The sequence below is a fragment of the Frieseomelitta varia genome, unplaced genomic scaffold, assembly GCF_011392965.1.
Source record: "Frieseomelitta varia isolate USP_RPSP 00005682 unplaced genomic scaffold, Fvar_1.2 scaffold_902, whole genome shotgun sequence".
In the NCBI taxonomy this organism is placed as follows: Eukaryota; Metazoa; Arthropoda; class Insecta; order Hymenoptera; family Apidae; genus Frieseomelitta; species Frieseomelitta varia.
Genome location: NW_025110704.1, coordinates 71,377 through 95,899, shown reverse-complemented (window position 1 = coordinate 95,899; position 24,523 = coordinate 71,377). Strand labels below are relative to the sequence as shown.

Here is a 24,523-nt window from a genome sequence, read left to right as displayed (position 1 = left end):
ACTCTGTGACAGGTCTTTCTATAAAATTCTGGAGAGTTCAAGAAGCGACTGTGGTCAAAGCGCGAAGAAAGAAACTGTGGACGAAAAACCTACGTTCTTCTCTGCTGGGCGAAAAATTCGCAGAGAATGTTTGCAGCCATCTGTGTTTGAAACTCTCAGTATCTCTCCAGATGTCTCCAAAAATTTGCCTAACAACTCTGAATGGAATAGTTGCGAGAAAATTTTCAATCAGAATGATCAAGAAATGATCGCGAAGAGGTATTTCAATTTCCGTGAAAATCAAACTTCACCCACCTGTGAGAGCGTTTGCAGCGAGAATGCCGATTATGAGAAGATCTTCGATCGAAACTCCACCTCGACTCCAAAAAGTATGGCGTCGCCAGAGGCCATCGTACGAAGTTTAAATGTTTCAAATGCTCCAGACGACAACCTGGCATTTCACTCGCCAAACGCGCAGACTTTCAAAGAGGCGGTATCTCGGTGTATTTTGAATTACAAGAACAACAACGAGATGAATGTTCCTCGATCGTCACGAAATATCGTCACCTCGCGATTGTCCAACGCGAGTGAGGATCAGAGCGCAGCTTCCTCCCTCAGGGAAGTTTTCGTCAACGATTTCAACGCCGCGTTTTCACAGAACGAGAATTTCTACTCGCGTCGATCTACCGGAAACAGCCATGAAACCCACGGTTCGAGTTTGTGCTCGAACAGAGTCACCAGTGACAAAGAATTCGCGAATGTTCCGACCTTGGTTTTGAACTCGCAGGAAGCGTCGTGCTCAACGTCACCGAACGGCAAATGTTGCTCGGGAGGACGTTTAGATCCAAATACTCTGATCATGGCCCTGTCGAACGCGTCTTTGAAGCGACGAACAACTGCGAACGGTGTCGCAGAAAATACCTGCAGCGAGTCTTGCGCCGATAGCAAGACAGCCTCCAGATTAGGATCGTCCGAGAATGATTTATCGATGGGGCAAAGTAGGCTGGCAACGTCTCGTAGATCGTCCATCAACGCGAGATCCAAGATACCAGTAAAAATTCCCAGCAACAGAAGCAGATTATCGACTCGAGGCAACAAATCTGACGAAAGTGACAAGCGAATGATTACTCCTGTCGGACGGAGTTGTCAAAATAACTCATCGTCCCCCGAAGGTTTCCAATTCGATCGCAGATCGCACGAAGATTCGCCTTTCGCGAGAAACTACACGGCACGAGAGGACACGACCGAATCATCTGCAAACAGAGGTTCGAGATGCATTGAGAACGAACCTGAAGATATTCAGTTTGCTTCCAGATCGCGTGAGGACTTGCCTTCCGCGAAAAGCGGCGCGTTTGCGGAGATTTTGACCGAATCTTCCATGAAAACAGATTTGGTGAACGTAGAAAAATCGGGTATGGTTTTGACAGTAGCTCGGTCGAAAAACTGTTTATCATCTCGAGTCGAGATAATTGATGATAATCGATCTGAGAGCAAGGGAAAAGAAGAGAATCCGAACTGTGACGGATCTGGTGTTAGTCACACAGCGAACACTTCTGGGTTCTCGACTTTTGCCGACAATTCAAGAAAGTCTGAGGAGAATGAGGAACAGAGTACTCTGGAGCAAAATATCTCTTCGGGAAACGAATCAGACAGTTTCTCGCCACGACGCGACGTACGAAAATCCGTAAAAAATCTCGAAGAAAAAGTAGGAGAATCCAGGGAGCCTAGTTTCTTTCTAAATGTCACAAATGTCACAGATTTTCCTCTGGAAAATTACCAAAGCACATACGAGGGAGAATTTTCCCCTCGGATGGCAGATGAACGAACAACAAATTTATTCGAGAACCAAACGGGGAACGACGGATGCCGGGAGATTCTGATTGAAGACTCGGAGAGATCGAAATCCTCGAACACGTCTCCAGAAGGCGAGGAACCAACGAAACCGAGAGAGATCGCTGAGAATCACGACAAGCTCCGATTTTCTATAGAGAGGCTGTCAGCCGATCAGTTTCGAAGAAGTCTGAATCTGGAACAGACGAAAACCATTCAATCGGACACTGCCACTTTCTTCCCAGAGAAGACGTCCTACGACGTCGGGCAATTCACCGTGGTAGGTTCCTCCTCGACGTCGAGGCTGTGCCACGACAGGTCGAGAGACTCGCCGCGATTCAAGAAGAGAAGCCAGGACAGATTTCCTTTCACGATTTCCGAAAAAACAAGCATCGCCTCGATGAAGTTCAAGGTGCCCAGGCGGCTGGCCAACCTGGACGAGGACGAGGAAGACCGGAGTTACAAGCTGGACACGCACCCGAGTATAACCAGATTGGCCGGTTCCGAGTTCGAGGATTCACCGGCGGACATCATCAGTTACGTGGCGCGGACAGAATTGCCGGATCGTTACGCAAAATCGTCCGGCATGAGGGGATTCGTGAAAAAGTTCTCCGCCATGTGGAGAAAGTCGAAGAGACGCGACAACGGTGGCGAGCCGACGAACGCGGCCAGCGTGATTTATAAAAACCAGGACTACCGGGAAGAATGCGAGAGTTCCAACTGCTCGGAACTGTCGTCGTTGCGGGAATTCAAGATATACGAGAGCACGGAGGAGAAATTGTGCGAACCTGAGCCCAATTCTGACTCCCCGGACGAGAAGTCGTCGATAGTTCGCGATCGAGTATCGTCCGATAGAGAAAGTAACAAGAATACGCCGTTGAGCGCCGAGAATCCTTGTAGACGCTACGATCGCGACGACCTGTGGGTTCAGGCGTTCAAAGATCTCGATTCCGATCGCGAGAAAGGGACAAAGAACGCAGAAGCGGATGACAAAAGGGATGAAGATAAATTGCAGGATCGTTATTCGGTGTTTTTTGTAAAAAGCGCGCGAGAAACACCAGAGACATCTGCGAAAGCACCGTTTGCTTTGGTGGACGAGAACAAGAAGCAGGACGTTTCGACCGAGAGACGGAAGAATCGCGTAAAGTTTCGTGCAAGTTTGACCGTGACACCGAAATCAACCAAGGATGTTCTTGTCAAAGAACTCGCCAGGAACAAAAATTCCAAGCGCATCAGAAGAGACAGAAACGCGCAGAGTGAATGCTTCTGCTTACGATTTTATCGAATGATCATATCGATCTCGCTCTGTTCGATTTCTAAATACCGATCGCGAATAGATGACGATTCATCATCGGTAAGAAAGAAGTCACGCGTCTCGTTGCAGAAAAAGAAGGGTTGACATTCGTATTTTGCGCTCTTTTCGGTACTACGAATTGCATTTTTATAATTATGTACATAAGCTTTTAAAAAAACGTTGCAAATTAATTTGGAAAGCCAATATTCTGGCTGTTGAAAGCCAACTTAAAGATAGAACTTCGCTAATGTACATTTGCATTCGGTTGTTGTTCCAACTCATTCGAGTCTACGTCTCGACTCGAGAGTGTTAATTTGTTAATTTCTTTTTAAATAAAATCACGAATATTTGTTGACAAAATATATACACTGAAAATGGAATATGAATCGTGATAAATAAGAGTATGATGTCGTCGTTCATGTTCTTTATTTATACGTCGTTCATACATTTCTCATTTATCCTCAATAATAGTGTTGCACGCTTACTTCCATTTTTTACTTCTTTTTTTGTCTTTTCTTTTCACCTTTTTTTTTTTATACTTCTCGCTCTCGCTTTCTTTGCATACGAGTGAGTCTTTGCTGAAGATGCGCGTTTGTCGAGGTTATCGCCTTAATAAAACGTTCTTTTGCTACGCATTCTTTAACTTATTATCGTTATTATCGTTACCATTATAGAAAAAATAAGTCTTTAAATAATCACATAAGAGTCGTCGAGTCGTCGAGAATCGCAGGGGGGAAAAGGAGGGGAGGGGCGGGATACAAGAGAGAACGTGTTTGCATACGTACATGCATACATACGTATATTTTGTCAACACACATGGTAAACGATTCGTGTATGCTCGAACGATAATCGTGTGTGTGCGTGTCCGTGTGTGTTGTGTGTCATATATGCACATATCCGCGTGCCGTGTGTGTAAGTATCCAAGAGGATGAAGGTAACATGTTTCTCAAAGTAACAGAGTTGGTTGGCTTTATATGGTGTTTTCGTTTTACCAGCTCCTTCGAAATAACGATGATGTCGCTCTCTAAGCCTAGAAAAAATCTATCTACCGAGAAGACCAGTCGTTTTCGCTTTAGTTTAAAACTATATATACGAGGTACGCATTGCGCGTTATTCCGCTATACGGCCGGGAGGAGCTTTAATCGATTCGATGAAGAGAGGTGGTCAACAACCACCGAGAGACCAGCGAAAAGGAGCATAAAGAAAATCAGCTTTAAAGGCAACGCGTTTCTGCGATCTGCCTCGAGAGTACGCTCTTTCCTTCTTTCGCTCTTCGCTTCTTTCTTCTTCTTCTTCTTCGTTCTACCGTTTCTAAAAAAGGAGAGGAAGCTCTCGATTCACGGAGGCGTACGTCCCTACATGTACACATGCGTATACAGAAACAACTGATCGATATGTCAACGGCGTACGTTTGTAATGATACTATTTATCTGCCGATTAATTTATCGTACAATTGATAACTATAAAAAAAAAGCCAGAGATATGTTTCACGAAGGAACTTAAATCAATAGAAACGAAACACATATTACATAAAAAATATTTAATCGTCGCTCATTCGCGAACATTTGAACAGTTTGGTTTCGCTTCGAACGACCACGAAGATAGAAGTATAAATATCATACTCATCATCGTGCTAATCGTCGTAGTATTTAGCTACTATACGATGTTGAGCAACCGATATTTTTCACAAAAAAAAAAAAAAAAAACAATGCCGAAAAATATGCTAGAAAACAAAATGGGCGTCCTTTTCCTTCCTCTTTTAGAAACTTTGAAATGCTCGCGTGATTTTTCTGGTTTCTTCCATCTGGCCATTTCACCGTTCAACTTCGTGTGTTTAAATTTCCCTTACTTCTTGTTCATTCGCTCATCGTCATCGTCGTCGAAGCTCGCACCATCAGGACGGGACTGACTGGGGAAACGACGTCACAAAGGAGGTGGAATGGAGAATTCTTTCCGCACGTAAAATAGAATATAAGGTTTACACTTGGCGACCGCGTCCGTGGTTGCTGGTCGTACAGAGCTATCGTTAAAGTGAAACCATTGTCCGTCGTGAACAGCGAAGGCAGTGTAATGTCCAGTTCCAGCACTAAAATGGATATTCCAATATTTATTCTCATTGTACAATAGATGAAAAACGTTGGTTTTACAATGTGAAAGAAATGGAATAATACTATTAATAACTAACTTATAAGTCTGATAAAATTCATTGATATTTTTCCGTACAAATAAATGTAATATGCATGTGTTTAATTTATGGCGTACTGTCATTTTAAAATAGATTGTGATGATGTGCAAGTTACAAATTTCATCTAATAAGTCTTGATAAGATTTAATGAAAATATAAAATTATATGTACATTGAAAGAGATTACGAACGAACCAGATCCTAATTTGCATATGAATTTAACATAAAAAATGGACGTTGAAGCATACCCTGAACCGTGATGTACAATAACGGCAGCTAAGTCGTATAGATGACTATTCGAAGCGCCCAATTTCGTTCCATTCACGCCACGCACTGTAAATGCAGACATATCAAGTGATTTCATCGGGAAATCTACCTGTGTGTCCACCTTCGAACGATAGGAATTGCACCACCTAAATCTTTTAATGTGAAGGCACAACACCTAAAATAAAATAGAATCATTATCTTAAACTTGCCAAATTTAAATATAGATCTAGATATATTTTGAAAATATAATAAAGAACGAAAAAAAAAAAGAATGAAATAATGAAAGAATTAAAAAAAACAAAAGAACAAAAGGAAAATAATTCTTTTGGTGTCACTACTCAAAAGTGAGATAGTTAACAAAAATATGCTAACATTAGGCAGCCTATGTATCCAGAACCTCTTGGTGGATCTCTGCTTTCCCATGCAATTGTCACAGAAGTACAGTTCGCTATCGGCCAGCTCTTCGACTTTGAAGAATCTCGTTAAGCTGTACGTGAGACTGCATACTTCTTCCTGTTCTTTCGTTCGTCTCTGCAGTCTGTCCGGTATATCCAGCGAAAGATCCTGAAAAGGCTCGTGCGTCTTCGAATCTGTACGGCAGTTCATGCAGTGGACCTGCGCGAGGAAACGCGATCCATAATTTGTCCGCGCTTCTCCCAAGAAGAAAATGAATAATAAAATGACTCTCCAAAAAAATGCTGATTTGGAAAGGGCACTCCCTCCCGTCATTCCGTATTGGAATAACAAAGTATAACTGGAAACGCATTAACCCTCGCCTAACTGAGCGCCGGATCATTTTGATGCAATTGTGTCACGCATAAGAAAGCGGGCATCGGTAGAAAAACCGAAGCAACACATTAATATTATATCAAAGCTGACAGAGGTTTAGATTTTTAGATTCGTGTAGTTTCTCCAAAGTGCTCAAAGATCAAAATGATACGGCATCCCTCAGTCGCAAAGCGTTTGATTATCGATGGCCGAGAGTTAAACAGAGCTTCCTCCTTGAACAATCCTGCGACTTACCACGCTAAGAAGGGTGCCTCCGAACACAGCCGTGACGATGCTCTGCTTGCCGCGCAGACCGAGAGGTTCGTGTCCCAGTCTGGGCAACAATTGCAAGAGCTCGGTGTGCAGTCTGTCCAACATGTAGGTGAGAAATTCATGAGCGTCCTGTTGTTGGTAGCCTCGAAATCTCGGCACGACTTTCCAGATAACAAGAAAAAGACATTCTGGCGAAATTGCCTGACCGTTTGAACCACCAAGGTTCAGACCGAGAAGAACCTTCCTGAGCTCTTCCGCGAGCAGGGCGTCGCTCATGAATTCTTTCGCTCGACCAGGCGTGACGATTCGTCCTCTGTGTGTGGGTGGCTCGTCGAACGGTATACCCTCTAGACACGGCATCTGCGTTAGATATTCGCAAAAATGGCTGATGTTGTTGAACGATTGCAATACGACGTTCATGAAACAGGTGTTGCCGAGATTTCTTAGGCCGACGACCTTCTTTTCTTTGGTTATCTTGGAACTCCTACGCTTGGTCGCCGGCCGATTGTCCCCGCTCGTACCATCCAACGAATGTAGCCTCTTCCGCGCTGTCCTTGGCCGGAGGTTCCTTACGACCACCTCTGCCTTCCACAGGGCATCCGCGTCATTCTCGTCGCTGTTCTCTCTCCTCGAGGACGGCGTCGTAGACGGCGACGTATTCCAGTTTTCCTCATTCTCCTTGTGCTCGTCCTTGTGAAATGTGACGCGACGTATTTTCTCGATTTGGCCACTCGTCGTATCGTTGATCACATACTCGTCACACATGTAACTGAAAAAGTACATTCTTTCGTAAAGTGCATTCTTTCGTAAAGTACATGTGTTGTTAAATAACTGAAGCTCTCGTGGATGGATTCTTTATTTTTTCGACATTGGACTGTAACTATATTAGAAACATTGCGATCTATAGTGCTTGAATATTCAATAAAGTAAAGAAATTAAAAGAATTAAGTGACAGGAGCTATAGCTGTATCGATCGATATCTATAGTTATATCTTTTTTTGAGACATTAAAAATGATGGCGAGCAGTGAGCTGGCAAGATTAAAAATCGTAACAACTGACGCGAGAAAGACTAGGACTCGTCGAACTGTCGCGGAGAATGGCGAAAGCGAAGGATTTAAACTTACCAGAATACTGCCAGGTTCTCACAGTCGATACACACACAGTGTTGAGTATTTTCTTCGTGATGCTGTAATGCATGGCCTGCCACGTATCGTCCACAGTGAATGGCTCCACAGTATAGACAGAGCCACGTACTTTTCTCCGTGCCACATACTATCGACAATAGCAAAACACTTAAATTATAATTTTATGTTAAAAATGGGAACGAAATTAAGAATTATAAATAAAAGCATTTTAGTCTCATCCTTGCTATTTTCAAATAAAGAGATCGTTACTTGTGACATACTACTTATTTTATTATTCTTAATCACGTGACATTTAGAATAATATCCTGTATAAAATTCAACATTTTTTATTTCTGCTCCAACTGCAGCTATTTTTGCAAGATCTCACGAATTTTTTTTTAAATATCCGGGAAGCATAAAGACCGATCGTTACGAAATAACATAAGTCCCAAGTCTATGTACCATCTTCTTGGCTTGTCTCGGCTTACGTAATTCTCAAGAGAGTGCGTAAAACCAGGGTGAATGGGAGGAAGACTGTTCGACACACCCCCTTCGCAATCGATCGATCGCAAAATGTCTCGCAGTGCTATCAAGTTTGAGATTCTGCATGCACGTTTCTTTTTTTTTTTTTTTTTTTTTCATACGTATATTTATCTCGGGCATCACGATACGTGTTTTAAAAGCAGAGGAAATCCTTGTAGACATACGTTAGGTTAATTGATCTCATTCCAAGAAGGCACTTTTCTGCAATTAAGTTCAACGAAGAGGCAAGTCGAATGGAAGAAAATTCGAAGATTCTACGCTCATGGGATCGAATCGATTTCGATCATTTTTATTTTTATTTTGGATAGCTCCGTTCGATTCTCGACTATTCTTAGCTGCTTAAATAAACTTTGCAACGGTGGAATAAATAGAAAGATGTAAAATTGCTAGAGGTAGGAAAAAAAAAAGTACGAATACATAAAAATTGGAGACATCGGCGAGCCAACTGAAATTCAATCTTCAAGAAGCACGTGTCTCTATACACACCCATTTTTTTAAACACAATCTTATGTAAGAAAGAAGTTTCGGAGCTCCACGCCCATCCTCGTCTCATTTAATTGTCAAATTCAGATAAAGTTTGCTAGACACACAATTAAAGTTTCATCAAACGAATGACTAATCTCAGGAAAAAGTGGGCGATAAATTTCTATTTGATTCGAAAAAAAAAAAAAAAAAACGGGTTGCGCATCATCGTGTTGTATTCTTGGAAGATCACGTCAGTACAGCTAAGTTCGGAATCGAACGAAAATCGTCAGATAGGCTTGTGCGCAGGTGACTCCGAAAAATTCTAGTTTCCGAAACGAATCTCGTCGTTGCGTCAAACTGGGAAAAAAAGAAAAAATGTTGCAAGGGTAAACCGACAGTCATCTAATGAGCACCCATCCATCCTTTTATTCGTCCATCTCTTTTGTCATATCGTTGCGTCTCTTTTTCGCCGGTTGGTAACGAACGATTCGCCACGCCTACTGCGTGTTGCGTCGTCGAAGAATTTCGTCGACGCATTGTCCGAGCGACGGAACTAGATAAAGAAAGGCAACGAGAACGCGCACAGAGCGGCAGCAGCTTCCGCGACTTGATGCAACCCGGGGAAAAGGAAAAGGGACGACCAGGGAAAAATTCGTTTCCCGAGCAATGCGACTGGTATCGAGGCATCCGATTAGCAACGACGCCGTTATCGATTTTGCAACGTCGTACCCGAACCAGCTTGCAGCGCAGGAAAAGAGGCAGAAGAGGGGCGGGAGAGAGAGAGAGAGAGAGAGAGAGAGAGAGAGAGAGAGAGAGAGAGAGAGAGAGAGAGAGAGGGGTGTGAAACATGGGGTTCTTTTATAGCCCACGAGGGACGATTTTTCTCCTGCGTGACTCGCGCCAGAGTCGAGCTTGGTAATTTTTACCAGCGTCGCGCTCTTCTCGCGAGATGTTTAAATTGATCCTGCAACCTGGATACGGCCGCGATTCGCCGAGCGTGAACGATCTCTTGGGAAAGACGGCGGAGTATCGTATCCACGTGTGCATACGTGCATGCACACGTATATACGTGTATAGATTGACCAGCTCGACAATTTGGAAAAACACCGAGACTTGACTTGAACTGAGCTAAGTAATCGGAAAAAGTCGCTGGTCTGAGTCATGGGCCGTGCTGGTACACCTCTGACAATGCTCTCTCCTTGACTATTTGTTTTATTTCACGATTTTTCTCTCTCTCCTTCTTTCACTCCACCTTTCTTCCACACTCGAACGTTCAGACAAGAGATGGACATGCTTCGCGAATTCAATAGACTCTTCACGATTCCGAAAAGCTATGCATGAAAGCCGAGATGAAAATTAAAATTTTCTTGAAAGAATTCGTTGTAACTAAATAATTCGAGAATCTTGCTGAAACGCTTCTTTCTTGCTATTCTACTATGTAAGAGGTCGCTAAAAGAAAGAAGTAAGAAAAAAGGATATAACGCAACACCGATTATCGAGCAGAGGAAATGGAGCCTCCACGATGAAAATTTCGTCTGCAACGAAGATCGAGGGAGGACACGTAGGGCAAGGGAGATTTAAATGGATGCAATAAAACTATCGCATTCATTTCAAATATAGTAGCAAAGACATACTATAGACTACAGAGAACAGATAAAGACTAGATAAAGGAGGAAACAAATTTTAACTCTTAAACAAAGAGAAATGCACTACTCGTTGAATTTCGAAGGTAATTCTAAGACGATGATTGTCGAGAATGTGAACGTATGCGTGTCGTCGAGCGGAAATGAAAGAAATTAGAAAAAAAACGAAGAAGTTGGAACGATGAACACGTTTATCTGGCGAGTTCTAATGACAGATCTCAGGCCAGCTGATTAGTGCCGTCTGGTATTGATTTTCCAATGACGACCGCGCCGCATACTGAGAACTCCCAGCAGGACGATGCACACGCGCACGTCCACAACGCTCTTGTTCGGTCCGTGGAGAGACACCCATGAACGGCGGACACATACACTCACCACACACATACATATAGATATTATATTGCATATATATGTACATGCATGCACGAAGAAGAGGAGTGGACTTTCACATACTATATCCGCACACGCGCGTGCAAGCTTGCTTGCATTCATACGTACTGATACGTACACACTCGCGTGTATCGAGGAGAGACGTACTTCCATACATATTCGTACTGGGAGTTCGATTCACGATATATACGAATGGTACTAGGAGTCGTGCGTCCAGAAGTATCATCGATATTCGCGTGTAATACAGAGGCCGTAAGATACGGAAAGCGAACATAAGCGTCATCGCGGTATTATTTCTCTCTCGATAAAAAGAAAGCATGCATTAGTATCTTTAAAGAGAAATAGAGAAATGGCTCGTTTCATCTTGTTGGTTACGACGGCTCAAGGCCGCGAGAGGAACGGCCGGGGCCTCGGTCACGAGAGGTAAAGAGAGAAAGAGGAAGAGAAAGAGCATGGCAAGAAGAGGGGAAAAAAAGAGCGAGACAGAGAACACAAGGGATAAAGGAAACAAAAGAAATGAGAGAAAAGGAGATGGGAGACAACAGGAGTGAAGGAAAGATCGAGATTGGGCCCGAGCGAGAAACGAATCGTGCAAAATATTACTCCAATCGGAGAAGAAAGGATCTCGTGCAAGCCAGGTTTCGACCTATTCAGATACATCTCAAGCTGCTCAAAAAAGAGAAAAGGCAGGGGGTCCTACCTGCACAGATGAACGGTAGATCCTTCGTACAATTCGCTTCTACGTCGTTACCGTCGAATTGGACGCTTTGAGCAAGATGTGGACACTCCATGTTTTCCTAGGCACAATTCCACGGGGCCCTCGTGGCCCCTTCGTCGGTGAGTGTCTGCGTACGTACGTGCCTGCGTTTACAACGTGTGTTCTCTTTCTCTCTCTCTCTCTCTCTCTCTCTCCCTCTTTCTCTGAGCAAAGGAGAGTACGTGTATAGTGGTAACGAAGAGAAGGAAAGACGGGGTGGGAAATGAAGTGCAGAAAAGGCGGGGTACACGCTCGGTGCCCCGTGATATCCGTCACATAGCGCGAAAAAAAGATTGGCTCCGACTATTTCGTTGTGTGTCTTGGAACGAAAAAAAGAAAGGATACAACTGTTCTCGATGCGCAACGACGATGGACTGAGGAAAACGACCAGACCGAAAAGAGCAGTGGAGCGCCCGACTGGCCCCGACTACCGACCGAACGCAACCGAGCTGCGTCGGGCTCGGTTCTGCGGTGGTCGGGCTACCTCCAGAGTCACAGACCACTAATAGTCGACTGACTCGCCGGTTATACGGTCTCTCCTCCCTGCACCCGAGAGTTCCGACATTCGCAGGCGTGCGATTACAGCTACTCTCTCCGTTTCTCTTACTCTTTCTTCTCAACTTCGCTCCGTTCACCAGGTTATGCTAGGCTACCTAGCCTTGGATCGTGCTAGGTCGCGCAGCCTCTGAACAACTTGTCCAGGTCCGGCCCAATCGCGTGGGCGCCTTTGGAAGGGCGACGACGCGTTTCACTGCCAATGCAGTCGCGTACACGTATACCGAGCCCCGTTATCTCTTGCAAAATATTTCCGAGTAATGAACTATATTCGATATGGTATTCTGCGTTTTCGCAATTTGAGCCGTGGTATCGCTAGCAAAATACGATACGAGATATAGGATTGCTCGGTTTCTATGTTTGCGATTAAAACGACGAGACTCGTGCGAGAGAAAGCGAAAATGGTTGATGTTGGAAGTACGTGCTTTTAATGTACTGTATATAACTTTGATATATAATTATAATTGGAGCAAAAGATCGATAATGTAGAACTTTCGCGGCAGTAATGTTCTTTTTTTCCCAGTTTCGTTACTCTGAATATAACGTTACAATTATTTCTACCATCTGTAATATAACACAAATGATAAATCTATTATGAATTTGATAAACTTCTAAATGAAAATATTAACTTCATTTTATAAGAAAAAAAAGTAATGTAAAAGAAAGTTACTATTGATATTTTTTAATAACGTTTTACTTAAAATATTGAGAAAAGTAAACGAAAAAATTCATTTTAATAATTAACTATTATAAATTGTAATGAAACTAAGTCCCATAATGGCTGATTTTTACTTCAAATTGTTTATATTTTGTACATTATTTGTATGTTTTAAAATTAAATAATTTGTACTTTCTTTTACATGAAACACGTTTTCTGTTGTAGTACATACATCTATATAAAAAACTGTACTGACTTTTGTTTACAAAATTGAAAATATCAATACACTTTGTTTTGCATTAATAACAGCCTGCATAGCAACAGTCTGTTAGTATGAAGAAACCAATATATGTATATACGAATAAATGTACAAACGAATAAATCAATCAAATGAATTTTTAAAGTGTCAGCTTGCAATTTTATTAAAAAATGCAATACCAACAATCTTATTTAATATAAAGAAATAAATTTTAAGAACGTCTGCTATATGGTGGCAATTGAGATTGTGTGAGTTGAAGGCCTGGAATGTTGTTGAAACCAAGCATCTGTAACATTTCCTTGGTTTCTGGATCAACTTCTATGATATCATGCTCTAAAGCAGACACCTCAGGAACATAGTTGTCCCTGCGTTCCCTTTCTTCTTCTTGTAGTTTAATGGAAATACCACGTACTTGACTGTGTCTAAGACGCTTCATCAAGTGCGTAACAAATCTGTTAAAAATAATAGAAGAAAGAAACTTAGATAAAATATTAAATTCATTAGGTTATGAAATTTGTTACTTTGTAAAACTATTCTCAAACATGTTTTTATACTAAAAAAACACTTTTTTTGTAAATACATACCCAGCGATTTTATTTCTTAGAGATTTACTGGGAATAATAGCGATTTCTTCGCATATTCTTTTATTTGTATGGAAATCCATAGTTAGTCGAGTATAGTATTTCTCAATGATGAGTTTTGCGGCCTTTTTGACCGTCTTTGTCCTGACGCGACTCTGAAATCATATTTGTATTCTGATTCATTTTGCTCATTGCATTTTTCACTCTTTTACAAATAAAATATTCAAAAACACGTTCAAAGCACATGCACGTTCGCGTAACCTCAAATATTTGTAACTGCAATCATCTATTATAGTACATAAATATTTTAACTTTCCTATACAATATAATTTATAATACATTGCTAGATAATTCGTTTATGCACTTGATAAGGGATTATCATTGTTTCTGTAGATTTTTTTCTTAGATTCCATTAAATATACGCACCATGATGATATCCCGGAACGACACACCAAAATGGAAGAGACAGACTAGTTGTTCTACTTACTTCAAAAGCTACAGTAGAGACATCTAGAATCTACATTGAGTTTATCGTTAGAGATTTCATTTATTTGCAGATGATAAATAAAAAGAATTAAAAGTTACGAAATCCGAAAATTTTATCTGAATTTTAAAATTAAGTTTCCGAAGAAAAACAACATTCTTGTAAATTTTTGTGAAAATATAACGCTTGCGATATTCTTTATGTTCCACGGAAGATAATATAGGGAATTTAACTAGATTTTTGTACAAATATTTCATCACAGCTGTAAATAGTTTTACAAAATGTAAATATTAATTCAAAGCAAGTTTAAACATTTTTAGCTGTAAAAATGAAAGTCTCCTTAGTTTAAACAAAATTACGTTGCGATTGATCGCAGAAGGTGGCACCAGCACCCTCAATACAGTTTCCTGGCCCAGTGCAGACTGTCAGTGGCTCAAAACATGTCGTACATCGCGTTGTCGCGTCATGGAGCCATCATAAATGTGTCTTGTTCACCATTTTCGCGAGTGACATCACGTTTTCGCAAAACTGCAAACGTTCTCGGTCGCCAAATATCGTTTGATTTGATTCACGTATTCGTAAAGTGTCAGAAAATCGAGAACGCCAGGTGACAAGCTGCGACGCGATGCGCTAGTGGACGAAGTGTGGTGGCAGCACTGTGCCTTAAACGGAGCACTGGTGGAAAGAGAAGGAAAGTAACAAAGATGTCCAATGGTGATGTGAGTGAGACAGAGTGATGAGAGTGAGATCATGCCATATTGCCAACGCCGCGGTGCGAGAAAGACCGAAATTTTGCTCAGCAGCACACGGCAATCGGCGTTTGTCCGCGGAAGCGGGATAGTGAACACTTAGTGAGAGAAAGACACGAGATACGAGAAGGAGGGCAGACTCGCGAGGGAGAGGCGACGAGTTTGTTTATCGCCTTGGTGAACGGCGAGAGCAGTCAGTGCGGTGCTACACTTGGCCTGTAGTGGTCGGGATGATCGGTGGTTCGGTTCGTAAGTTCGGCCTCGTTCTTCTGACAATTTACTCCGAATAGTGCGTGGGTGCCGTCTCCCAGTGTTTTCCCTATCGCGCACATGTCGATGTCTATTTAACTTCGTCGCAGGCCTCATGCCGGAAGAACATGCCGCGAACCACTGCCAAAACATAGTCGTTTTTGTGCATGTATCAAAGTCGGTGACATTTGTATCGTCGAAGCAAGCTCGCTGGAAGTTGACCATACTTCGTAGGAGCCTGACGCTGCGTGATACTTGAATAGAGGCAAGTGTATATCTTACTAAAGACAAATAAAAAAAATTTGTTTGACGATTGATGTCGCGTGACTCACTAATCTTCCTGTCACTTTTACATTAGTACGTGTCTCTGTTATACAGCTTTGTATATTCATATTTATCTAATCATAGTTCAGTAACTAACTCGCGGAGCTCTTTCTTGACCTTTGTTTCTGTCAGCTGATATCTCTGCATCCTCGTGTATCACAGACTTTCTATTTATGAAGTTTGTTCGTGTTGTTAGACTATTAAGTCAAGTACGTTCGTTTCCTTGTTAAATCGCCAGCAGGAGGATTTTTATATGTCGATATATTCTTTCGCGAATTTCTCCGTGATTGGTAGGGTCGTTGATCTCGATTCTTTCACTTTCGTCGAAAATAGAGGCTGACCGTGATTCGCATGCGGAATGGTGGCAACGCGTTGCGCTGCTAAGAAGAAAAAAAAAAAAAAAAACAGGCTGTGAAAGCAGCGTTGGTGTTTCATGGAGGGCCACGCGCGCGTGTGTAATTCAGGCCAGAGAGCGAGTGGCCTGCGAAAAATGATCGCGGCCACGCGTGTGTACAAGCTTCGTATCGTATGCGCGATGCGTCGCCAAAGAAATATCGCGGTGTCGCCTTCTAATTATGCGGGCTCGAAAAAAACCTTTTAGTCTCGATTAATGCTTCCCTCTGACCTTTTCTGACCTGAAACTAATTACGGTTTCGCGTTTCGTTTGCGAAAATATATACAGTGGCTCACCAAAATATTCCAGCTGTTACGTATGCGTGTTGAACGAAGCGAAATTTCATTGCTGCGATGAAACGGCTTGATGTGAATTTGAAAATTACGAGATTAAGCTGAAAGGATATTAAATTTTTAAAGTTTACGTTTTGTAGGAAAAAATCATTAAATTGTGCACATTGTTAAATATAGCTTTTACTAAATTTTTTCACAAACTTTCAAATAGTTGCGTTTCTTTTGGAATACGTACGTGTGCGATATATTTGTAGTAGCTTTTGTCTCCAAATTTTCTCCAATATGACAATGACAGTTATTTCAAGATGTTCCATGTAACCTGCATGATGTATACATTAAGTTTTATATAGTGTTTAAATATCTTCGTGAGCTACTGTAGTGTAATACACCATTTTCATGATGATTTGCTCAAATACTTCTTCTTTTCCCCTTGCCGCGTCCCGGTTTGCGTACAACCTCGTCTCCTCGAGAGCTCGGTGACAAAAAATTCCAGGTTGCTCTTTCCTGATCGAACGAGTTTCAACTTGTCACTAGTATATATGGTAATGGTATACCGTGTATACGTGTACAGTGATCACCAATACCCGCTGGCTCTGTTTTCTCGTTTTCCATTTGATTTAAAATTGGAGTATTGCGATTGGCTGCGACCTAGCGATTGTGCACGAGAGTATCGGTATTAAGAGCACTTTATTATCGGCTACATAATGGACCGTGTGGTTAGTGTCGTTTGGAGATGATGCGTGTTGCGTTAGTTCTGAAATGATTTACATTATCAAGTACTTTAAGCGATTTATCGTAATCAAAAACTAATAGTTAAATTAATAATTGTAAAATCAACAAATGGTGTATTGAAATTGAATGTAATGCATTGCACAGAGAAATAGTAAAAATAATGAAAATGAATATTTATTAACTATAGAAACACCGTAATGAAATAATCTTCAAACGATATCTATTAATCTTCTAATTTCATGCGTCTTTAATCAGATATATTATTTCCATGATTTCGTATATACAAGTATAGATTCAATAGTAATGATTATCTCAGAGAAATCAACAAGTAAAGAAATAAACGTCCTTTAATATCTAAAGTCTTTGTCTAGATCATTCGTTCAAAGTTTAATTCATTGATCTTTCCTCATTGGTTTTTCCTCTTTAGAATACATTAACGTTCTTTTATTGAACGAATGATAAGCGAAACCGTATTTAAACATAAATATTGATAAGCTCGGATAGAGTTATGAAATCATAAATTATTGTTACGAAAGACATTTAAAACGTAACGAGATTTTTTCTATCAAAGAAAATTGAACATATCGCGAAATTATTCATCACTAGTATCGAAATAACGAGAGATGCAAATGTCGCGTCCGCATCGTTGCACTTGAGATAAAAATCATACTCACAGAAAGTCTAGCTTTATCAGCGTTTCCATTAACATTTTTCTCTACCGGCTTTCTTCATTTTCATTCAAAAATATAAACTATATTAGATTAAGATTAGATCATATCAGTCTTACGAATAGATTTGAATATCATTTCTTCGTGAAAGCTGTACTTCTAACGAATTGTATGTATACATATTTTGTTTATTTAAAAATAAAATACCAATTATGTTATGCATGTGTAACATTAAGATCTATAATAAAATATCCACTCCACTCCGTGTAATTTTCTTTTTCAAATTTCCAAAATTCCTAAACTAAGAAATTCAAATTTTCAACTTCCAAAATTCCAAACTCTTACAATTTTAATTAATTTCTTATCAAAATTCTCCTCGAAGTAGTATCAATTTTCAATAATGAAGTGTTAAAATTCACGAAGAACCGCGCTAATGATTTCCACATAAATATGGTTTGTACTTACATGTTAATGAAGTATACGCATTGCCATTGGCGTATTCATTAGTATAATTGTCACTAAACTGTCCGTCGTGTGTTTGTCCGAGATGTTGTCGTCAACGTCTTCTCGGAGAGTACTCGTGTTACTGATAATTGAATTCAGTACGCAAGATAGTTGTTCGCAGATGCACGCAAACGTATAGTACAGGTTCTATCAAAACACATGATTCATAACAGAGTCTGAATTCAATTTAACTTATAATAGAATATGATAGAATAGAATTTAATAAACTTTTAAAATTAAATGGCGATCTATTAATGTATTTGCACATATATTATTAAAAAAATGGTATTAATATTTTTATTCATTATAAAGTACTATAGATTTTTCAGAAAACTAAACTTTTCACCGTATTAAAGTCTTCCGTCTTTCTCTATCTCATTTTACATGATATTCTCTCTAGCCTTTTCAGTCACGCCATAAATTATACGTCGTTCTGTGTACCTAACAGAAAGAACTATTCAAATGGTTGAATACTCAATATTCAAATCACGTTGGTCGGAGTTCGTGTGTCCCCAATTTAACCGCGTTTTCAATGCTTTGTGACAAAATAAAATGAGCTCTTGAACTACAAACAGTTACATCTTTCCTCGCGTTGCGCATAAATTTGATTAATTTCAAAGGGAAACTGAAATTTGCTTTCCTCAGAAAAAAAAAAAAAAAAGAAAACGAAAGATCGTTCTGTTAAATATTCCCGAGTTGTTCCGAAGAAGAAAATAGATCGACATTCGTTTGAAATGAAGATCTGTTTCGAAATATCCTGTATAATATTACATACCATTATTCGTAGCATTATAATGCTCCTTTTATTTTATACATAACAGCGCTCACGAATTACGAATCTCTCGCTTTCTACGGTCTTTGAACCATAATAAAGATTTTCTCTCATTTTTTTGACATCATGACACAACTAATATGATGTTTAACACAAATGTTCGCTGTCGAATTGATTTTCATTATACTTGCAGAGTTTGAAAACTTCTCACCTGAATATATTTGACATGAGTTTACACTTTTGTTATTATTAGACTGTGGATATTTATGCAGCTATAGAAAATTTGAAGATGCAAATAATATTCAAAGCAGTGTTAGTAAATGAAATAAATCTCCTATTTCTTTAATTATGTTTATAAAATGCGAATTTGCAAAAAATATCCACAGTTTTAGCATTTATAATCTGGTATTCACTGGTGCATGTACTTACACTGTATGCTATTACTCACACCTTTCCTGGAAGTAAAAGAAAGAAAATGGCAAATATTGGCAATTTTCTGACTCAGATTGGCATTCTGTGGGTTAAAAATATCAATACCTTGACGTCACCGACTTCAAACATAACTCCAAGCTTTGCCAGTGTAATCCGATTACTTGTTAGGTAACGGTTCTGATTATTATTGGTTCATGGATAGTGGTTCAGCGTTTGTTGCTCGAAGGTACAAGGGATATTTGTCTAAACTGCTGCTTCTTCGCTTACATGAACACGAGCGTGCACGCGGGTATAATATTTTGCGGTAGAACCACGGTAAATAAGGAGCATGGAAAGCTGATCATGTTCATTAGCCGGTATTACTATATTGCGTCCATAAAAAGTATCTTTATGCTTAACGTTACGTACGAAGGCATCGTATGTACCATCGTGAGAGTTCTTGTCAATGTTGTGACAGGTAAAAGTGACTCTACTGCAATTTGTCTTGTTATATAATGCTTTGAACATCGATGGTCAGGCGTTTAGTTTTATACGAGCTGCACGGAAGCCATATTGATCACTTCTATAACCTAAAAAAAATACAGAAAAACAGTAACACAAATATTATTGAAAAACAGTAATACAAATTTATAAATTTGTAAATTAAAAAATTTATGATAATGTGTATTATGATAGATCGTTTCCTTTTTGTTCTCGCACTATTTCCACGAATTGTGGTATTCGATCATAGTTCTGTCAAATTTTGCATATGCACTTGTACAGCGAACTCTACTTATCCGTTTATCGATGTGTTAGTAACGATCGATTCTCGGCGGTGATTCTCATGCGTAATCGATTGGTACTCATGTTCTCGTGATTCGAGAATTCTTCGGACGCTTCGATCAATTGGCTGATATTCAGGTAGTATTGAATCTCTTGTTCGGTAAATGTTGAAATTTAATTTTTGTTCATTTTTTTACGATTGATAATTTTAATGTAATTAAATACAATATAATTTACGCAATATAATGATATAATTAATTATTACAATATAAAAGAGATAAAAAATAGAAAGATAAATTTAAAAATCTATTCTATTCTTTTTTTCTATTTTTCAACATAATAAAATAAAAATTAGTTTTTAATATTTATTTTCTATATGCATTCTTATTTTATATTTCAATGGCTTAAACAGTATCTAGTATATTAAAAAATTTACACTATTTATAATTATTCGAACAATTTCAAAAGTTGGTCGATAGATGTCACTTCGATAATTAAAATTTGAAATAAATTCAGTTGCAACCGACGCGGCGTCGCGGTAAATTGTCGTGATATGTTTTATTGTTTTAACAAGAAATTATGTGTGCAAATAGCAACAAAGGGCTTGCCTACATCTTTCTTAACAAAGGTAAAGTAAAATTTAAAATCTTTATTGTGCAAACATTCAGTAATATTGTAAATTATAGTTTCTATACGATAATTTATACACGGCTATAGTCACACTGCATGCATGTTCTAACGAACTTAATCAAATATGTAATAGATTTTTATGCAATTTAATCTTCAGACGTTTCGTTCGTTAAAATGATAATTCGTGAGAACACGCATAATGTAATCAGCTTAAGATCTACATATACGTGAATACAATATGAGGCACTCGAAGAAAAAATGGACTGAACCGCCATTTTCCTTGAACGTAAATTTATAGCGTTAATTTACTCTAATGAAATGTATCATATATAACCATATGTACATTATATAATACCTTATATAAAAGCGGGAGAATTTATCTTTTTTATATTGAATTTGTGTAATATATTGAATTATTGGATAATTTTGCTTGAAAGATATAGAAAACGTGGGGAATTTCAAATATTTCAGTATATCTTGAAAAATGTTAGCTAGGACATTTTAATAAAAGAGGGCGGTTTTGTTCTCAACGCTTCAAGCTAGAAAGTAATAATTTCAAAAGTTGGTAGCTAGATGTCGCTTCGACAGTTCAGATTTGAAATTTGCAGTTGCAACTGACGCGTCACGGTAGAGTATTATAACGAGTGAATAAAAGTGAAATTCTTTGTTTTAACAATAGTGGGAGATCCTAAATTAACTGTCGTGACAAAGGTAAAGTATTATTTTTATCATTCGAATACTTATAAGCAGTACTATAGATTATATTACATATCATCAGATGAGTTTATAGATTGAGACCTGTGAATACAATACAAGGCTCTGAGAATATAATATAGTTGAAACTGATAATAAGTAATATTTTTTCTGAATGTGAGCATTAATTTAGAGCATTCATTTATTCCAATAAGTTGTATCATGATATATTTAGAACATTAAAACATGCATTCAAAGTTACTACGCCATATTGGGAAATCAATGCTGACGTCAATACTCATTCGATCGATTTCAAACGTTAGGAGGTAGATGTCACTTTAACAGTGCAGGATCAGGATGCGTATGAAAATAAGGTAGTTCACTTTTTTACTTACTGTCAAAACATACACTACCGCCACCAATTATTCAAAAGATTTGAAAGATTAGGAGGTAGATGTCACTTGAATAATTTAAATTTAAAATTGCAAATGGCGCGTCATGATAATTGTATATTGTGAATAAAAATAATGTTCATTGATTTAATAAAAAGTTACGTATTCAAATAACAGTGAATTATAAAATCGTTTTTATTCAAACATTTGCTAGTAGAATGCAATTTTATATTATTTTACGAGTTTTACCATTTTCCTTTAACATCACAAATCAGTAATTTGCATAGTTTTGATATTTTGTTTAGAATTTATCGCGAAATAATAAATTTGCACGAGCCAGGATATAAAAGAATATTTACAGAAGCGAGAAATTTAAATTTTAGCGAGGTCTTTTGATTTGTAGCAGGATTTGATATGTTTTTGCAATATATTTTTACTGTAAATAAAAAATGGTTTTCAGATGTGTAACATCGGCTGCGACATATGCAGATTGCGGCATTTATAAAATACAAGCGGATAGTCTAATAAAACACCAATATTTCATGCAGCTATGTAAAACCAATTTTCCAGTGTAAAGTTTGATTCTCTAAAAAAATCCGCGTGTTTTTTTTTTTTTTAAGGGATGACATATTAAATTTATATTCTTAAATCAAACGTGTCGAATGTTCCTTTTTTGATTAATGACACCAGTCGATAAGTGATTTCATTTTGCGATCATGAATTAACTACTAACAGAATTTTTTATTCGTACAATGCTTTCGAACAAAAGTGAAAAATGTAGTAATTACGTTTACCCGGAAATATATAGCGTAGCTATTGATTTTTAAAATTCGTAGTGTTTGTCGACGCTACCCTTTACATTAAACTTTGTATTCCGCGCGTATTTTCCTTCAAATTTCAACATCCGAACATTCGGATGTCCTGCTTCTGATGACACACCCGTTACCGTGTCGCGTCTCTCCATTCCAATTCTACGGAGGTACATAGAATCCAGCGGGTTTCATCGACGTCTGTAATACAGTTTTCGAAATCCTTCGGTGCACACTCTCTGTGGCTCTACGTGGCAAAAAGGTAGAATGAGAGAGAAAGGGGAAGTCGAGATCAGCGTTGGAAGCTTTTGACTTTATCAGGAGTTTTCTTCTATGTCTTCCGCGGCGACACGAGCGAAATACAAGAAAACATTTTATCGGTTTTCGATTTTTAAATTGCCGTTACGTTCGTGGCTTCCCGCGTGATTGTTTTAACTGCACTGTAATTCAATCGCTGGTCGTCCAATGTTCCATTACGGACCGTAAGTTTTCCGTTGGACGTGGTTTTCTCGAAACTTTTGTACTGAGTGTATTTTTCTGGAACTTCCGCGAAATTTTTTTAAAGAAATTTGACAGAAGAGGAAGATGACCCAGAAGAACGATTTGAAGTTCGCGGTCTTAAATTCGAGACTTGAAACTTTGATCTTCAAACTCGAAATTTGAGGGTGAAAAACTTTGTATTTAAAAGTAGTTCGAACTCGATGTTCTTTAATTTATAGGGGACTCAAAGAAACAATAAAGAACAAATAAATATAATACTAATAATCAGGTTCTTTTATTCTATTACACGTGTAATGAAATAAAATTGCTACACTATATAATATATAATATACATATATCCTTAATTATTTAAAACTTGAAAGTGAATTTTAGAATTTACAACTCAGGGAAAATCCTGTTGATAATATTGCTACGCCGCAAATGTCCTTCGAGCAAGCGTCGTAGCTGGCGCGCTTGTTGTTTCTTTTTTCTGCTTCTCGACTAAATCATAACAATTTCTCGGTTACAGATACGAGGGTCAGGCAACGACCTGAAGAAATTTCGAAGAATCGAAAGTCGTTCAGTTGGTGTCGCGTCGCGTGCCGAGCTGGTCGTTCCGCTGTAATATTCAACGGAACGTTTCTTCTCTTTTCTTGCTTCCCTCGCGTCGTTCGGATGCGTCGAGACGCTCGCGACGATGGTATACGGAAATTAAGTGAAGATTCGCGAGTCCCGCCGGATTTCACGGGAAATTTATTATTCTGGAATCGTGTGTTCTCATCGTGGATCGTCGTCGTTTGAAAAATATTCCAGTTTCGACTCGCGGATCGTCGTTAACACGAAGTAACGGGGTGTTGTAACGAGTAATAGTATAATATCGTATCTCGCGCGTTCGAAAGTCGACGAGATGATGGTTCAGGGGAGCTCGTTGTGCGTGTTACTAGTGGTGTTGATCGGTGCTTTGTTGGTAAAATCGGAACCTGGACCACGGCCACGGCCACGACAAACGCCGATTTACAGCAACCAGTTCGCCGTTCACGTGCCCGATGGACCAGAAGCTGCTGCAGAGGTCGCCGCCAAGTACGGTTTCGACAACTATGGACAGGTGAGTCCTCCAATCTTTCCTCTTTCTTCGTTAATGATTGACAGTTATCCAAAATAGCACTCTAGTGATTAGAACATTCTAATTATTAGAATGTTGACGTATGTCTGCTAATTTTTAAATCTGTACGAGTCGTTCAGAAGCCATGGAGTTTACGATTATCTGTATTATGTCTTTCTGATTAATTAATTTCTTTTTCAAAACGTTGCATTACGTATGCAGTGGATTATAAAAATGATAACATGGCAAAAGATAGAGTTAGCAAATTGGCTTCTGAAAGGCGCATTTGTTGAATTAATAAAACAATTCATAGAATTACAATTTAACAATGTTACAATTTGCATTGTTACATAAAACGTTGTCCCTTTCTCAATTTACTGTAACAAAATGAAATGACCTTTCTTTACTAAATATGGCTTGTTAGTTTACGGCGATGTTTGCTAAATATGGCCTCGATGTTTACAACGTAAATGCTTGCTCCAT

At 39.1% G+C, this 24,523-nt stretch overlaps 3 protein-coding genes and 1 long non-coding RNA gene across 6 annotated transcripts; 1 reads left to right on the top strand and 3 right to left on the bottom strand.

The window, feature by feature from the left end:
- Positions 1-3,641: 3,641 nt before the first annotated feature.
- Positions 3,642-12,765, bottom strand: LOC122537314 (ubiquitin carboxyl-terminal hydrolase 3-like). 2 transcript variants are annotated; one of them, XM_043670393.1, is made up of 6 exons: positions 11,462-12,765; positions 7,721-7,868; positions 6,578-7,364; positions 5,927-6,169; positions 5,536-5,729; positions 3,642-5,189 (listed from the first exon to the last, which is right to left on the bottom strand). In XM_043670393.1, the coding sequence occupies exons 1-6, from the start codon at positions 11,550-11,552 to the stop codon at positions 5,027-5,029; spliced, it is 1,626 nt and encodes a 541-aa protein (XP_043526328.1). In that variant the 5' UTR covers positions 11,553-12,765; the 3' UTR covers positions 3,642-5,026. The 2 variants fall into 2 exon arrangements, with proteins under 2 accessions (XP_043526328.1, XP_043526329.1); XM_043670394.1 differs by lacking the exon at positions 11,462-12,765 and adding an exon at positions 8,183-9,507.
- A 357-nt stretch (positions 12,766-13,122) lies between these two features.
- On the bottom strand, positions 13,123-14,093 carry LOC122537315 (40S ribosomal protein S17-like). Its single transcript, XM_043670395.1, has 3 exons — positions 13,998-14,093; positions 13,575-13,726; positions 13,123-13,442 (listed from the first exon to the last, which is right to left on the bottom strand). The coding sequence occupies exons 1-3, from the start codon at positions 13,998-14,000 to the stop codon at positions 13,202-13,204; spliced, it is 396 nt and encodes a 131-aa protein (XP_043526330.1). The 5' UTR covers positions 14,001-14,093; the 3' UTR covers positions 13,123-13,201.
- A 2,142-nt stretch (positions 14,094-16,235) lies between these two features.
- Positions 16,236-20,034, bottom strand: LOC122537317. Of its 2 annotated transcripts, none has more exons than XR_006308600.1 (4): positions 19,170-20,034; positions 18,744-18,951; positions 17,930-18,115; positions 16,236-16,818 (listed from the first exon to the last, which is right to left on the bottom strand). It is a non-coding gene; the product is annotated as an uncharacterized LOC122537317 (long non-coding RNA). The 2 variants fall into 2 exon arrangements; XR_006308599.1 differs by lacking the exon at positions 16,236-16,818 and adding an exon at positions 16,923-17,522.
- A 3,434-nt stretch (positions 20,035-23,468) lies between these two features.
- Positions 23,469-24,043, top strand: LOC122537316 (the record flags this gene model as incomplete). The annotated part of the gene is made up of 1 exon (XM_043670397.1): positions 23,469-24,043. A coding segment is annotated over exon 1 (198 nt), but the record flags the coding sequence as incomplete, so codon positions are not given.
- Positions 24,044-24,523: the final 480 nt, after the last annotated feature.

Bases quoted from the DNA above. Each gene is read 5' to 3' on its own strand.
- LOC122537314 (XM_043670393.1), bottom strand. From the start codon at position 11,552: ATGGAGTGTCCACATCTTGCTCAAAGCGTCCAATTCGACGGTAACGAC. The intron at 7,365-7,720 runs GTAAGTTTAAAT...GTACTTTTTCAG, and splicing joins GAGAACCTGGCAGTATTCTG to TTACATGTGTGACGAGTATG. The intron at 5,730-5,926 runs GTTAGCATATTT...ATTTTATTTTAG, and splicing joins GGATACATAGGCTGCCTAAT to GTGTTGTGCCTTCACATTAA.
- LOC122537315 (XM_043670395.1), bottom strand. The intron at 13,443-13,574 runs GTATGTATTTAC...TATTTTTAACAG, and splicing joins CTAAGAAATAAAATCGCTGG to ATTTGTTACGCACTTGATGA.